The sequence below is a fragment of the Rutidosis leptorrhynchoides genome, unplaced genomic scaffold (genome assembly GCF_046630445.1).
Source record: "Rutidosis leptorrhynchoides isolate AG116_Rl617_1_P2 unplaced genomic scaffold, CSIRO_AGI_Rlap_v1 contig167, whole genome shotgun sequence".
NCBI lineage: Eukaryota > Viridiplantae > Streptophyta > Magnoliopsida > Asterales > Asteraceae > Rutidosis > Rutidosis leptorrhynchoides.
Window position 1 is genome coordinate 16,262 of NW_027266416.1, and position 14,516 is coordinate 30,777.

Sequence of the window (14,516 nt, forward strand, 5' to 3'; positions counted from 1 at the left end):
GATCTTTCTTCTAAACATCTGAATGACATGTCCCCATAGAATTCTCTCCTTCAAGGTTATTTGTCTTGGCATTCATCACGTTAGTTTCCATATTTAACCACAATTCTAGAATCACACACTATCCAAAATGGGAATGCCATACGTAAGGAAAGAAAATATCCACACCAAATGCATTTTCAGAATTTGAATGTAAAGTCGAGCCATCCGCCATCCATTTGTCCTATTATACTATATATGTAGCTATACAATCCTTTGCCTTTGGTGTGAAAATTTCGTAATCAAAATGTTGCTTTGTCTTGCTTCTTTTGTAATATGTGTTTAGTATTTGGACAACAACTTGATACATTCTATAAAGTTTTTTAATGAAGCCTTTCGGAAGTCGATAACCACCACAATGGATAATTCTCGATAAATATATCGTATTATCAATTCAAAAGGGAGGGTAACTGATATATCTTATATTCCAAGTCCATATAAATTGTACAATCTATAACGTAATCGTACGATAACTATAACTAAGATTGGATAAATGTTCAATTTCTGGGGATGACTCGTTAAATTGATTCAGTATTTCAAGTCGAGTTGAACTTTTCGAGATAGTGCATTCTTGGTGATTATTTTGGACAGATTGGCCTATACCAAAAAAGTTTGTATTTGTGACGGCTTAAGAAGAGATTCAATTCATTACCATGACTCTCGTTAGAATTTACCTTTCATGGTTAAAAAGAAAAAAATGGAAATTTCAATCTTCTATTAATATTTTCTTGATTTTGTATTAGAATACAATGTAGATGTTTTGATTTGGAAAAAATAAATTCTAGAGCAATTTGATAAACCGTAGAGTTCAACCAAAAACTGAACAGTCAGATTTGTAAATGATGAATATATTTGGGTATTGTGTTACTACTAAATTCACTACTAATACTAAGTACTACCTGGTTTAGTTGAATCAATTTTTTAGCTTATCTACACTCAATGAACCGCCATATCAATTTAGCTACACTCAGTCGACCACCAAAGTCAAAAAGGGCAAAAAAATGGAATTACGATCATACCCCTGAGAACCATCGAAACATCTCGCTGATTTCTTCCCCCACACGGTTTCCCTCCAAATCGTAGTCTTCCGGAACGATTATTTCAGTCCGACGACTGCTCCCGGTGAAGAACCTGCCGGAGCTTCTGAAAGACAGTGCACGAGAAGATAACGAGGAGAGCCTGTCAACGTAGTCGTGAAGGCGCCAACTCCTTCCGCCGCCGCCAACGTCGGCCGCTAGGTTATTCGCCATGGAATTAACTGGCTGTTGATCACTATCTTTTTCGGAGCCGGATCTTCTGTGTGTTTGGTTGACGAAAATCTCGGACTCCTCATCTACAACGTAATCGAACGAGCCGATTGAGTATGAGCTGAGTCGTGGCTCGCCGAAATCGGTGGAATTCGTAAGGCTTTGGCGGCGTCGGCTCAACGAGCCTATCTGAAGGCGAAAGCTATTGTTCTCCGTTGTGTCGTTAGAAGAGGCCAATGCAGCTTTCAAAATTTCCGAATCGGATTTGTGTAGAGGCGACCGGCAGAGTGGACACGTTTGGTTCGTCGCCAGCCACGTGTCAATACATTCGAGATGAAATGCGTGGCAACAGAGTGGGAGAAGTCGGAGTTGATCGTTAGCTTCGAACTTCGACAAGCAAACAGCGCAATCACCGCCGTGGAGAGTCGACGGATTGCGGCGAGTGATGGAGGCGAATGTGAAAACCGGAAGAGAATCGATCACCGAATTAGACGCTGTACTGGCAGAATTAGCGACGGTTTCAGGAGAAATTCGGCGACTGGATCGACGAAGAGAGTCCACGGGGGCGACGGAGGTGTTAGAGGCTGAGGAAGAATCGGAAACAGCAGAGAGGTGGCGGATACACCGCCGATTGATGTGGCGGAGGAGTAGACAAATTCCGATAGAGATAATAACTGTCGCAGCCAAAATAAGACCGATTATGGTGAGACTGGGACTGAATGAAGATGGAGATGACGACGAGGAAGAATGTGCAGCATTGTTCGATCCTCCTCCTCCTCCTCCGCCAAAGAACATAGGTGGCGGCGTCGCCATAATATTCCGATTCGATCTTTTCACTGTAGCTTATTTTAGAGAGAGAGTGAGAGAGACAGTAAGTAACAAGGAGCTGGTGTGTGCTTGTTTTTTCAAGGCTAAAATACTAACATAAGAAGAGAAAGTAGCCTGTCAGTTACCGTAGGTTGGGGGGGAAGGGGGGGAGATCACGTGAGAGGCACGAGTGAGTGATAGTGACGTGGACGTGTTGGATGGGGTTCGATATGGATGAAATGAAGGTAATTTTAACGTACGGTGGATGAATTAAGGAGGGTTGTTGTGAGACTAGAGAGCATTAAATAACATTGGGTTCATTCATTCATATATATATATAAGCTGTCAATCGTATGGAAATGGAGTAAATGGCATTTAAATAGATGTTCGTCAGTGCGTCGGTATCCGAGACTCAATTATCGGTTCGTTCCTATTAATTGTATCAAAACATTAGTTACGGTCTGCTCTGACTTTCTTTCCAAAAAAACAAACCCAGTTTCGTCAAATGGAATTTGGAAATACACTTTCTTTTTTTTTTTTTTTTATTAATCCTTAAAAAAAAAACATCCTTTGAGTAATTTATCCGGATCCTAACAGCTCAATTGTTTTATTCTCTCTTAATATTTAAATTAGTTGACCTGAACAATACATGTTCAAACCAATAAATTAGTTAACTTAAATGTAGCATTTCTCCACCATAATCTCTATCATATGCCTACAACTTATAATGAAGAAGACTTTAATTTAAAAGTCACATGATGTCCTTTGTTGTGCGCTGTGTAATTGTAATGTGTATGTAATAGAAGCTACATTGCTTCTGCTAAAAGCTAACAAAACAATCCCATGTAGGATTATTAGTTTCATTAAATAAAATACGCTTCGATTAATTTAAAGAGAGAGGTTTAATTTTTACTACCTCCGTCCCAAAATAGATGCAAATTACAATTATCTATTATGGTACATAGGTAGGTATGATCGATTCCGATTGCAAAAGAATGTGTTCGATTGGAAAGTCAAGTCATTAAAGGAAGTATTTTGTTCTTAAAAAGAATCATCGGTTAAGCCTTAAGAAGGGGTAAATAACTCATTTATTTAGTCCTAAATGCTTCTGATACACATTCGATTTACCCCCAACGTTTTATATTCCATCCATTCACCCTTGACACATTGTCTTGTCAATTGGCAAGAAATAGTTTTCATGTATCCTCTCCGTGATTGCCACACAGGTACATTCAGATCGACAATTATATTTTTTGAAAACAATAAACTAGGCTAAACCCGACCCTCACATTTTCGGTTCAATTCAACGTCCTGAGTGACTAATTTCAATTCGGTTTTGGACCAGAATCAAACCGTATCCATGCATTTGTCGGTGGTGATGGTGGTAGATGAATGCAATTGATGTCCAGAGTCGAGAAACTGGGAGTTTGTAACCTATAGTGCAGCAGAACATTAATTCACATAGATTTTGCCTACCTACTAACTAAGGAAACTGTCAGGCTGAAGTTATTAATTCACTTCTTTATGAAAGAAATAAAGAAGGCCAAACATTTGGAATTAAACTGCATAACTTTACAAATTTCCAGCACTTATTCACTTTGCTTCCTTTGCACTCATGGCATGTCTTGATGACATGACAAAAACAATAGTATAATGTTTGACTCTTGTGTAAACAAAAATGAGACAGACCCAGAACAAGCATGGTACAAGATTCTTTGTGGAATGAAAGATTAAAAAGTTATTAAAGCCTCTTCTTTCTATATAAATTTTAGGAGTCTTGAGCGTGAAGTTATCATCGCCGGTCAGTCGAAAGTCTAAACCATACGATGCTTACAAGTTGAATAATAGGCTGCTGAATATTTCAAATCGATTACGATAAATTAAAAAAAAAAAAAAACTATTTCCATCCGAAAATACTTATCATTTTTCCTACGTTATTAGGAAAGTGGCAAGCATTTTGAGAGGATGGAGTATAAGTTACTAGTACTCCACTTATTAAGATCTTTCTATTTGTCACTCTCGATCATTTTGAGAAAAGTGCGTGTACAATATCACTGGATGAATATTCAGCCTATTATTTTGGACTCTCTATGCACATGGATCAAACATATATAGACATGGAGAATTTTAGTATAGTGTATTTGCATTGCATCCATGGGGACCATGCATGTTTTTAAAAAGGGAAGGAAAATTCTTTCATTTCCATCTTTACCTCTTTGTTACTGACGACAAATATGCCATTCCTGGGACAATGTGGATATTATAGCTCTTTCTGTTGTTGACCATAATGTCAACGTCGTTCGTCATCTCAAAAAAGATAACCGTAAGACACACTCTCCTCATTATTCCTTCCTTAACAATCTTGAAATTGGCCAGTCACCATTTTTCGAACCTCGTCAGAATTTATTTACAAATATATATATATATATATATGTAATAAAAGTTAGGGTCGTGAAAGCCTGCCATGCCATGTGTTCTAACGGGCTAGCTCAATAATCAGAAGCAATACTCTCAAATCAATACATAAATTAAAAATCTGTCATAGTGTTAAATAAATGTACCTATATCTTTCTCTTCTCAACTATGTATAAAATGTGAACTGAAGCTACAAAAACTAATTAAGAGGATCTAAGAATCTGTCTTAGCTGCCAAATCCAAGAATACATGATCCCGATCGCACAATATATAGAGATCAACATTAAAGGTATAAAAGGAAGCTTATCTCCAAACAGAATAGGGTGTAAAAACTGTCCGTATATCTCCACAACTACAAGACCCCAAATGTAGGTCTTCATTATCCCATCGACAGAGAAACCTTGTTTCATAGCTTTTGATTTTGATTTGTCGCCCTTTTTGCTTGTTGGTGCAGTCTCAGGGAAACAGGCAGAGAAGCCGAACCACATTAGAAGGCAATGCAAGAGCAACAATAGCACTTTTATTGGATATTCTTGAGCTTCGTATAGAAGTGGGAATAGTGAGTAACAAGATACTGTATGGATCACAACAAATATATGAAACATATGTGAGTTATCGGGGTAAGAAAGTAGCAACAGCACCAAACAACAGAATTGTAAAAATGACCATGTGGCTTTTATGAATCATGGAAAGCATATATTCTAATTAGAATCATAAGTCATTTTAAATAAAAAGGATGGAGAAGAGTACCTATTGACAATAAAAAGTAGTGCCTTGCATCATCCACATTGTTGACTGCAACTATAGCAAGAGGAATGACGAAGTGTAGTGATGCTTTCTCATGAACATGCCATCCGAAAAGAAATCCGCAAGTGTAAGAAACCCAATCCATCTAACAATCATGCGTGGTTGGGATGTTTCCAAGCTTTTACAAGACAAGGTGACAAAGCAAGTAGGACAGCAATGAATGTAGTCAAGGGTGTAATCTGCAAAATCATCGATTCGAGTATCGGAAATCAGATGTATGGCACTATAATCGAGGATAACACTAATTTTTCACTCTGTTTTTGAAATACTCAAAACTTGCTCCTTATGTTTTACACGTCCGATGCCATTACCTGAGGTAATACGGCGAAAGGTGACGAATCTCCCACTAGTCCACCAGTGAATGAAGCTGCTGGCATCTGGATGCCGAAACCAAGTTTCTTTAATACTACAGCCAAACCCTTATCAAGTAAAATGTAGAAGACCCAGAAATTGGGAGCCCAATATGCATGACAAAGTCCCCTGCCAAATGGGAACATACGTCGGAAGACTTGCTCCATCTGCAAACAAAAACATTGATAACTTGGCAAAAATGCTCTATGCAATAGCAAACTAATGCCAAGCCAAGAAATTTTGCAAAAGATAAATCGAATGTACCTGCCCGTGATACACAAATGGCCCGTATGCTGCAGCAAAAACAGCTACTACGACCGCTCCCATAATAGAAAGCCGCCCAAAACCCTTCACCAAGCCACGGCCACAACAGTAATGCCTAAACAGATAGACAAAATAAACAGGTGCGGCTACTGCAAACAAATGCTTGAAACACAGAAGAGCCGCAAAAAGGAACCCACCCATCAAATCCCTGCCTTCAACTAAATATGAAATGGACAAAATCAACCAGCCTAACAAAAACCCATTATACTGAAAATGCACATGGTCAACGATCAAAAGTGCCGGGGACCAAACGAGCAATACCCAGATGGTTTTCTGCTTTAGAGAATCCGAATTCCTCGTCAATCTATAAATTCCAAGTAAAAGCAACAAATCAGAGAAGATTACAGTGATCCTTTGGAAGTAGATGACGGAGTTTGCTTTGTAGTTGAGGCCATTGTGGACATGGACGATCTGGGGATCTACTAGATTGGCGAAGATGGAGAGGAATCGCTCGAAGTAGGCGAAGAATGGAGGGTAATCGAGAGTCCATGGACTGGTCTCGTCCAAGTACCATTGAGAGAGAGGGAGAGAGTGAGTGATGGACAGCCAGTTACGATGGACCTCGAAATCCGTGCTATGGTATGATGGGATTAAGAGGAGCTTGACACACACTCCGGCGGCGAAGACCCAAAGCAGCTCTGTGCTGGATTTCATTGACGAGCGATAATGATGGAGGAAAAAGAAAAAGAAAATAGTTTTCCTTTCAAAACTAATTAAAGGTATTCTCAAAAAGAAAAAAAAAACTAATTAAAGGTAGAGTCCGTCAACTAACATTTAGCTTCACTTCAAAGCCTATAACATTTTAAGATAGAACAAAACTGGACTATCCCAACAACCAAACAAGGCCTTGGTTAAATGAGCTCGCCAAACACAACTCACACTTGGAAGTTGGCCCAAATGCTTCTCTAGTGAGAGCCTTTGTGTCAAATAAGCCGTTTCAATAAGATTTTATATATATAACTCTAATCCTTTACATATTTTTAATGTTAGTATTTTAGAACCTTTTTTCTTCTTCTTCTTCCTATTTTTGTCGATCACATTTTTATTTTATTTTTTACATATTCTTAATGTTAGTATTTTAGAACCTTTTTTCTTCTTCTTCTTCCTCCTATTTTTGTCGATCACATTTTATTTTATTTATTTATTTTTTAATCAATGATAATGAGAAGAAGAGTCAACAATGAGAATTAAAAAGAAAAATAATTTGAAATTATTGAAAAAGTATAAAATTGACATCTCAAATATGTTGGTTTAGGGTCTTTTAAATTTCCTTTCACATAGATAACATGCTAAGTTAGTTTCAAGAAGCTGTAATCGTTAGGAAAGTTATCGAGAATGATTTTTCTTTTGTTACCTAACCAAAAATCAGATTAATTTGTACATGATATCTCAAATACATCTCGTAGCATTCAATTAATTTTATGGGTACGCTAAAATATACTCAAAAGAATTTCTAACTTTATATTTATTTTTTATTTTATTGTCATATTATCAATTTATGATTGTTTATGATAAATAATCGTTCAAATTTTAAAATTACAAAATCTAATATTAAATTTGTTCAAAAAATTCGAGGCAACGTCTCGAATTTTATGCCAGAAATTATAATAATTAACCTGGATTTTAAAATCAAAGTTGCGCTAGTAAGTCATTAGTGATTTTGGCTTGTAGACTTGGAGTACTTGACTTCTTTTTTTACAATTGGTGTGCGTTTTTTGCAATGTATTTTACACGTGTTAAATTTAGATTTATTTATAAAAAAAGTTGTGAAACAAATACATACTCCGTGTATATATATTTATTTCCATCCAAAAATAATTATAATTATAATAATTTTTATTTTTATTTATTCGAAGTTAATTATTACATCACATATTTTTTATATATTTTTCTTTTCATATAAACCTTCATACACATAAGTATCTTTTGGGCAAAAACTTAGAGCTGGTCTTTAAATACTTGTTATGCTGATATTTTTAATAAAATTGATATTTGGAAATTTATACTACAGTCAACACTTGCCTAGAACTTTCGTTAACTATGAAACTTCCTCTCAAAGTGACTTTCTAAACCTCTGTTAAACTAACAAAATTCTAGTGTATTCCCAAATTTCACAAATCACGTACGAGACGGTTTCTTCTTCCCATGTATAGTCTGTTCACTCTGCAATCGATCTCTCGTTTTGCTTTATGATTATAGTACTCCGACCAAAATGCTTGCAATTTTGATTTTGACTCTTCTAGTACCAAAATGCTTGCATGATTGGTTCAGGTTGATTTTTATTTTTGATTTCTATGTTTTTCGTGACATATAATTGTGGGAATTCGTATAACTGTTTATTCATGTTTTAACTCTTTTATATTTGAAATTTCTATGATTGTCATTAATTCATACGTGGAAAATAGAGACGTTTCGAGTCTCGTCGGACACCGTGAAGAGGCATCATACATCGTCTGAGTCTAACTTCTAATCGCAAATATTTATTCTTCAATGATAGGTATCTGGAAATACCAATCCTCTAATCTTTCTTCAAGACAAGTCATGGCCGAGGGAAACTTAATATGTGATATAGAGGAAGAAGCTTATCAATATTACAATAAATATGCTGACGACATTAGTTTTAGTGTTCAAAAAGATTGGCTCACTAAGAATAAGGTTGATAATAAAGTGGTATTTCGAAAGTTTTTCTGCTTTAAAGAAGGGTTTAAGAATCACAATAATAGTGAGGGAAAAAGGACGAGAAATGCGGTTGTGGCAGCTCATATGATGATTTCTTGGCGGACTGATGACAAATTTATGGTGACATTCTTTGTAAAGGAGCATAACCATGTCCTTGCCACTCCTCGAAGTAAGCACAAGTTACTGTCACAAAGAAAAATTTCCATTGCTTTAGCTAGTCAAATGGAATTGGCTAATTATTCCGGCATGAGGCAAAAATTAAGTTTTAAATTTTTAAGTAATCAAATTGAGGGAAGGGAGAATGCTGGTGTGAATATATGATGACATGGTCTAATCATGGATTTATGAATTGTCACCTTTTGACCTATTTGGATAGATTAAATTTATTATATAAGTTGTATAATGTATGTTTTCGTTAGAAAGACTAGAGGGATCAAAGAAGCATAAACAAGATTAATGATGTGTACAGATCCACGGACGAGATCAAAATAAATAAAACGATATGGATTGCCAAAAAAGATGATTCAATGAGTACGATGAAAGACAAATCAAAAGCTGCGATTTAAACATCTTCTCCGTAGAAAGCTGATTCGTGATGATAGGATATTGAAAACTAAATCAACGCTGAAAAGAAACAAAACATCAAAACATGAATCAATTCCTCGAGAATCAAGAATACATTTTAAATGGAAAGAAGAGAGCAGTTCGTGAAAAGCATAATCAAACTGTATCATCTCTACCATCATAGCTAGGGGTGATGGCCAAGACAGAAGTTAGGATATAAATAGAAGCTAAAATTCCATCTAAACACCAGGCGAGAGGAACAAAATACCGACACAACAAATGTGTTGGTATATTAGTAAATGTGTCGGTATTTGTTACTAGCGACACAAAATACCGACGTAAGTGATGCATCGGTAAAAACCTTGTCGGTGTGGTGGGCCGACGCATAAATACTAACGCAGGTAAATACAGATACATATGTGTGTCGGTATTTTTTGGTTCGATTCAAAAATCGGTCCTGTTCAAAATCGGTTCGTTTTAAAATGCTGACGCACATTTCCAATTTCAAAATATATTTATATAAATAAATAACTAAATAGTGCAGACCAAGAATTGAAAATAATTAGATGGATATCATTACAAAAGTTAGACAACGTCCGTTTCCTCCATTTTGGAGGCAATAGACAAACATGGCTCAACCACAACAATTGCATGCTTCAAGCTTTACCCTTGTACAAATAACAACATACAATCAAATTCAGATACAACAAATAATGTGGATCATCACATAATATCATATTCTTATTCTTAAACTTTAACATAGACTTACCATGAGTTGAAGTGTCCATTTGCTCCAGAATTTCCTAAATATTAATTCCAAAACTGCTCTTGGACCTGAAAGCATACATAATTGATGCTTAAAAATAAGAATTACACAAATATTAAGACAGAAAGGCAAGGAAAATAGCCCATAATTCGCAGAATCTGAAGATTATTCAATTCACCTCATTTGTAGTGTGTAAACACCCAATTAGTTTAGGAAGCCAACGACCTATCCTAGGACCGGCCTATTTTAGGAGCCTACCAAACGAAGCCAACGACCGACTAAGTACTCTTGATTTCTACACACCAGTATGTGAATTTGGATAATTTATGGCGACAAACTAAAGGGTAGAGTGGAATGAACGTCGCTATATCTTCTTCCTTGTGCTCCGTTTGTGCAAAAATCCTTGGGTGAAAATCCATCTTCTATTTATATGTGCTTGGTGCCTTGATCGTTACTCCTTGTCTTGATGAAGAGAATGATACGATCTGATTTAACAAGAGAGCAACATCGATAAAAATAAAAGACGCAAAACGTTTGTTATGAAACCTCTCGTGTTGTTTTCTTGTTATTCTTTAAAGTATTTTATTTTGTATAGTGCCAACTATCACAACGTTTATATGCTCCAATAGTTCGATCTATTCTAAGTGAGAACTGTTCTTCCATCAAATCACATTTTTGCAATACTGGTCGAATCAATATTCGATTTAGAATTGTTTACATATCCGCCACCTGTAACAACTGGTTGAATAGCCACTTGTTGAGATGTTAATTCTATCATTCGAATCAAACCAGCACATACTATTCAATATTGTTTGTTTAATTTATTTATAAGTCTCTAAACTTATTATCAGTCTTAGAGAGATTTATTATTTATACGACAGTATCTAATTAGTTTAACTCTAATAATTATAAATGATTCATTCTCAAAGTCTCGAGCACAACATTCTGTATCTTAAGGAGTTTTCCATTACAAACAGTTTATCGCTCAATAAGTTCATCAAATCTTAGATCACCAAATCTACAGATTCATATATAACAAACTGTTGTTGATGTATCTGATTTAGTATCAACTTAACTAAGTCAGATCTAAAGACACTGGTTCAATATCAACTAAATTGAAACAATCCAGAAGACACTAGTTCAGTACCAACTGAGCTGAACCAATCCAGAAGACACTGGTTTACTACCTTAAAGGAATAGATCGAAACTATACTGACATCATAGACATCAATTGGACAAAGCCAACGAAGACAACTACCAGTGGAGAGTTAGTACCAAAAGAAGAAAGCGAATTAATGACGAGAAAAGAAGAGAACAACTAAACTCAATCTTAAACATACTGTTTAGTGCCATTTTGATGGAAGTATTTGGTTTAGTATCTTCTCTATATACAGTACAACAGGTATGATCTACAATTTCAGCCACTTTTGAATGAACCTCGAAAGTAAAAAAGGTAAAATTACGAATGGTTCAATCTAAATTTGAAAATTTATAAATAAAAGATGGAGAATTTATTAGAAACCTTACTGCACATGAATTAAAGAACAAAGAAAAAGCAGAGAAAAGACAAGGAGACAAGAATCTAACATTAAGTACAAAAGCTTCTAGGTCAAAACCAACAAAGGTGTCCTCAAAGGATGAAGAATTAGACGAAGTAGTTAAGGAGTCTCTGGCGTTACTCATGAAGAATCTCACTTGAAAACTCAGGAAAAGGAATCACAGGTACAAGAAACTTAACAAATTTAAACCAAAATAGGGAAGATAATTCTTCTGAATCATCAAATAACGAAAATAAAAGATTCAAAAAACAAAGTCAATGCCATGAATGTAAAGGATATGGTCATGTAAGAGCTAAATGTGCATATACACTCAAAAAGAAGAACAAGAACAGATCGTGAAAAGCGCGGTGGACTAACAATAGAGATAGTGATTTCTCAACATCATCATCAACCTCGTCTGAAGATGAAAGAAGTTATCAAAATAAGGCAAATTCAAAGAAACAAAGTTAGAACAAAGGAACAAAGCACTACAGTGCCCAAAGTGAAGATGAATCTCAAGACATGGACAAAAGAGAAATAATAAATTTCTTTCAAAATGAAAAATCAACTGAAGAAGAAGTGAATGAGCTTTATCATAAATAGAGTACTACAAAGAAATAAGAAACTTCACACAAGAATTCATGATGGATATCATTGCTAAAGTCAAAAATATGGTACAAGTCATCAGAAGCATCACAACAAAGAGAAATTGGTCTAACTGACTCAGACAGCAAAGACTCTTCTCTATTTTGTGAAGATGTTAACAACAGTTGGTCAGATAAAGAAGTTGAGCAGTTCTATGACTGCAAGGAAGAATGTTCATATAAAGTAGATTCTGAAGAAATTATAGAAATCTCTAATCATAAATTAAGCATGAACCAAATTGAGAAGAAACAAAATGCACAAAAAATAAATGATTACTTTACCTCTCACATGGACTCTGACCACATGTGTTGCCTTGAAAAAATCAGCAACGCTTCAATAAGTCCACCGAATATTGAAGAATCATCATCATAAGAAGCTTCGTCTGAATCAGGAGATTCATGTTCAGAAATCTCGGAAGAAGAAATACTCATTACTAAAGCAAGGAGTGATGGTAAAAATATACACAGAAGGATATACCTGATGAATGAAATTTCAAGTCAAAAAATAGTTAGAGATGATACATGTAATCATTCTACAGACTCAATTATATCCTTAGAAAATATTTACAATATAGAGGAATTTGTTAATGATGTATTTAATTCTGATAAAGATAATCTAAAAGAGTTTGCGTGTATAACTTTACAACGTATTGAAAAAGAAAACAAATTATTGATCAAAGAAAATGAAGAAGTTAGACAACAAAAGGAGAAAATGGTACTGGAATATGAAGCTGAAATCAACGAAAGAGAAGGAGAATTCCATCAAGCATTTACAAAACTAAAGGAGGACTTCACAAAAAAATAGTTTACTATGTAACAAGACATGGATACGCAGGTTTACAATCTACAAAAGCAATTAGAGTTGAGCATTCAAGGTTATGAAGATCTAATTAACATAAGAGATGGAGACTTTCAACAAGAGTTCCAAGATCAAGAAAATTTTTTTATTGAAGAATGTTATACTAGGTACTACCACTCAAGAACTCAAGACTGTGATAAAAAAAACTCAGCAAGACAAGACAAAGGATCACTAAAGAAGTGCATAAAATGTATTCAAAATTAGAAAGACATGTATTGTCATTGAGCAAGAAAAAAAATCAAAGTTGCATAAAGAATCAATTAAAATGGAATAGGAAGTGTTCCAACCGTGAAAATAGAGGACATTTTTATAATAAATATGCACTAGTCATAAATCAAAGACACCAGAAAGAACTTGTTAATTCAGGGCACATGTCAAGAAGGTTTCTAGAATATCTAGATGTATAGAGAAATTCTGCGAACAAGATGGGAAAGACATGGAATGGTTTTTAGACAGCAATTGTAGCATGTATATGACACACGAAAAGGGTATACTTGAGTCATTGGTAAGCACAAAGGGAAGTATCATATATGAAAATGGAAAAGAAGAAAAAATCATAGGATGCGGAAGTCTAAGCATTCATCATGATGTAAGATTGAATTTAGACTTATTAGTAGAAAATCTAAAAAAATATATGAAGTATTAGTAGGTTATGTGACATGAGTCTTACAGTTAAATTTGATCAAAATCATTGTATGATTAGAAATAAACATGAAATTTTTATTAATCATAATTGGAGAAAGAACAAATAAAGACATGTATAAGTGAATTCTAGGATATGATGAAAAAGTTACAAAAATATATATGCAATCATAGAATACTTCAAAGAAGATAAACCATGTAGCTCTACATCTGAAGAAAACTTGACTTTTCCTCAAAAAACTGCAACAAGAAAACAAACAACTAAAGGAGGAATTAGAAACTGCTAATGAAGTGATTAGTTGTAATGAAAGAGAGATATCCACACTAAAAAGACGTATAGGTGAACTATCTCTCTGAGAAAGCAAGCTAGTGAGTGAGTTAGGTCGGATTGTTCAAGAAAGGAAGATGTGAACAAATACCAACAATATAATGATCAACTAAAAGATACATGGTACTTTTACCACAATACCAATTTTCACCTCACTAGACGTCGAGATCTTCTTGAGCAATATGTACCATTTGATAAAATTAATTTTATCACTCATAGCGGAAAGCATTTAAGAGTACTTGGAAAGGGAGCGTATATTCATGAAAATTTACAGGAGAACATACTACATGTGGAAAGTCTGGAAGAGAATTTAATAAGTACCAAGTTGCTTGTAGAAGAACTTCTAAAGGTAAAGTATGATGAAACTCAGCGCAAAATAATTGATGATAAAAATAGAATAATATTTCTTGGTGTAAAATTAGAAAGCGAAAAATATCAACTCATTAAAAAAGGGATGCAACGATGCAGTTAGAGAAAGTTACAGAGTCAAAAGTCTTCTCAAGGTTGCA

At 34.9% G+C, this 14,516-nt stretch overlaps 2 protein-coding genes across 2 annotated transcripts; both read right to left on the reverse strand.

Annotated features, from left to right (window-relative positions):
* Nucleotides 1-1,049: 1,049 nt before the first annotated feature.
* Nucleotides 1,050-2,096, reverse strand: LOC139881507 (E3 ubiquitin-protein ligase ATL4-like). The gene has a single exon (XM_071865968.1). The coding sequence runs from the start codon at nt 2,094-2,096 to the stop codon at nt 1,050-1,052; it is 1,047 nt and encodes a 348-aa protein (XP_071722069.1).
* A 2,612-nt stretch (nt 2,097-4,708) lies between these two features.
* On the reverse strand, nt 4,709-6,641 carry LOC139881508 (dolichyl pyrophosphate Glc1Man9GlcNAc2 alpha-1,3-glucosyltransferase-like). Its single transcript, XM_071865969.1, is given in 6 exon segments — nt 4,709-5,079; nt 5,256-5,384; nt 5,387-5,416; nt 5,419-5,491; nt 5,624-5,830; nt 5,928-6,641. Coding segments are annotated over 6 exon segments (1,524 nt in total).
* Nucleotides 6,642-14,516: the final 7,875 nt, after the last annotated feature.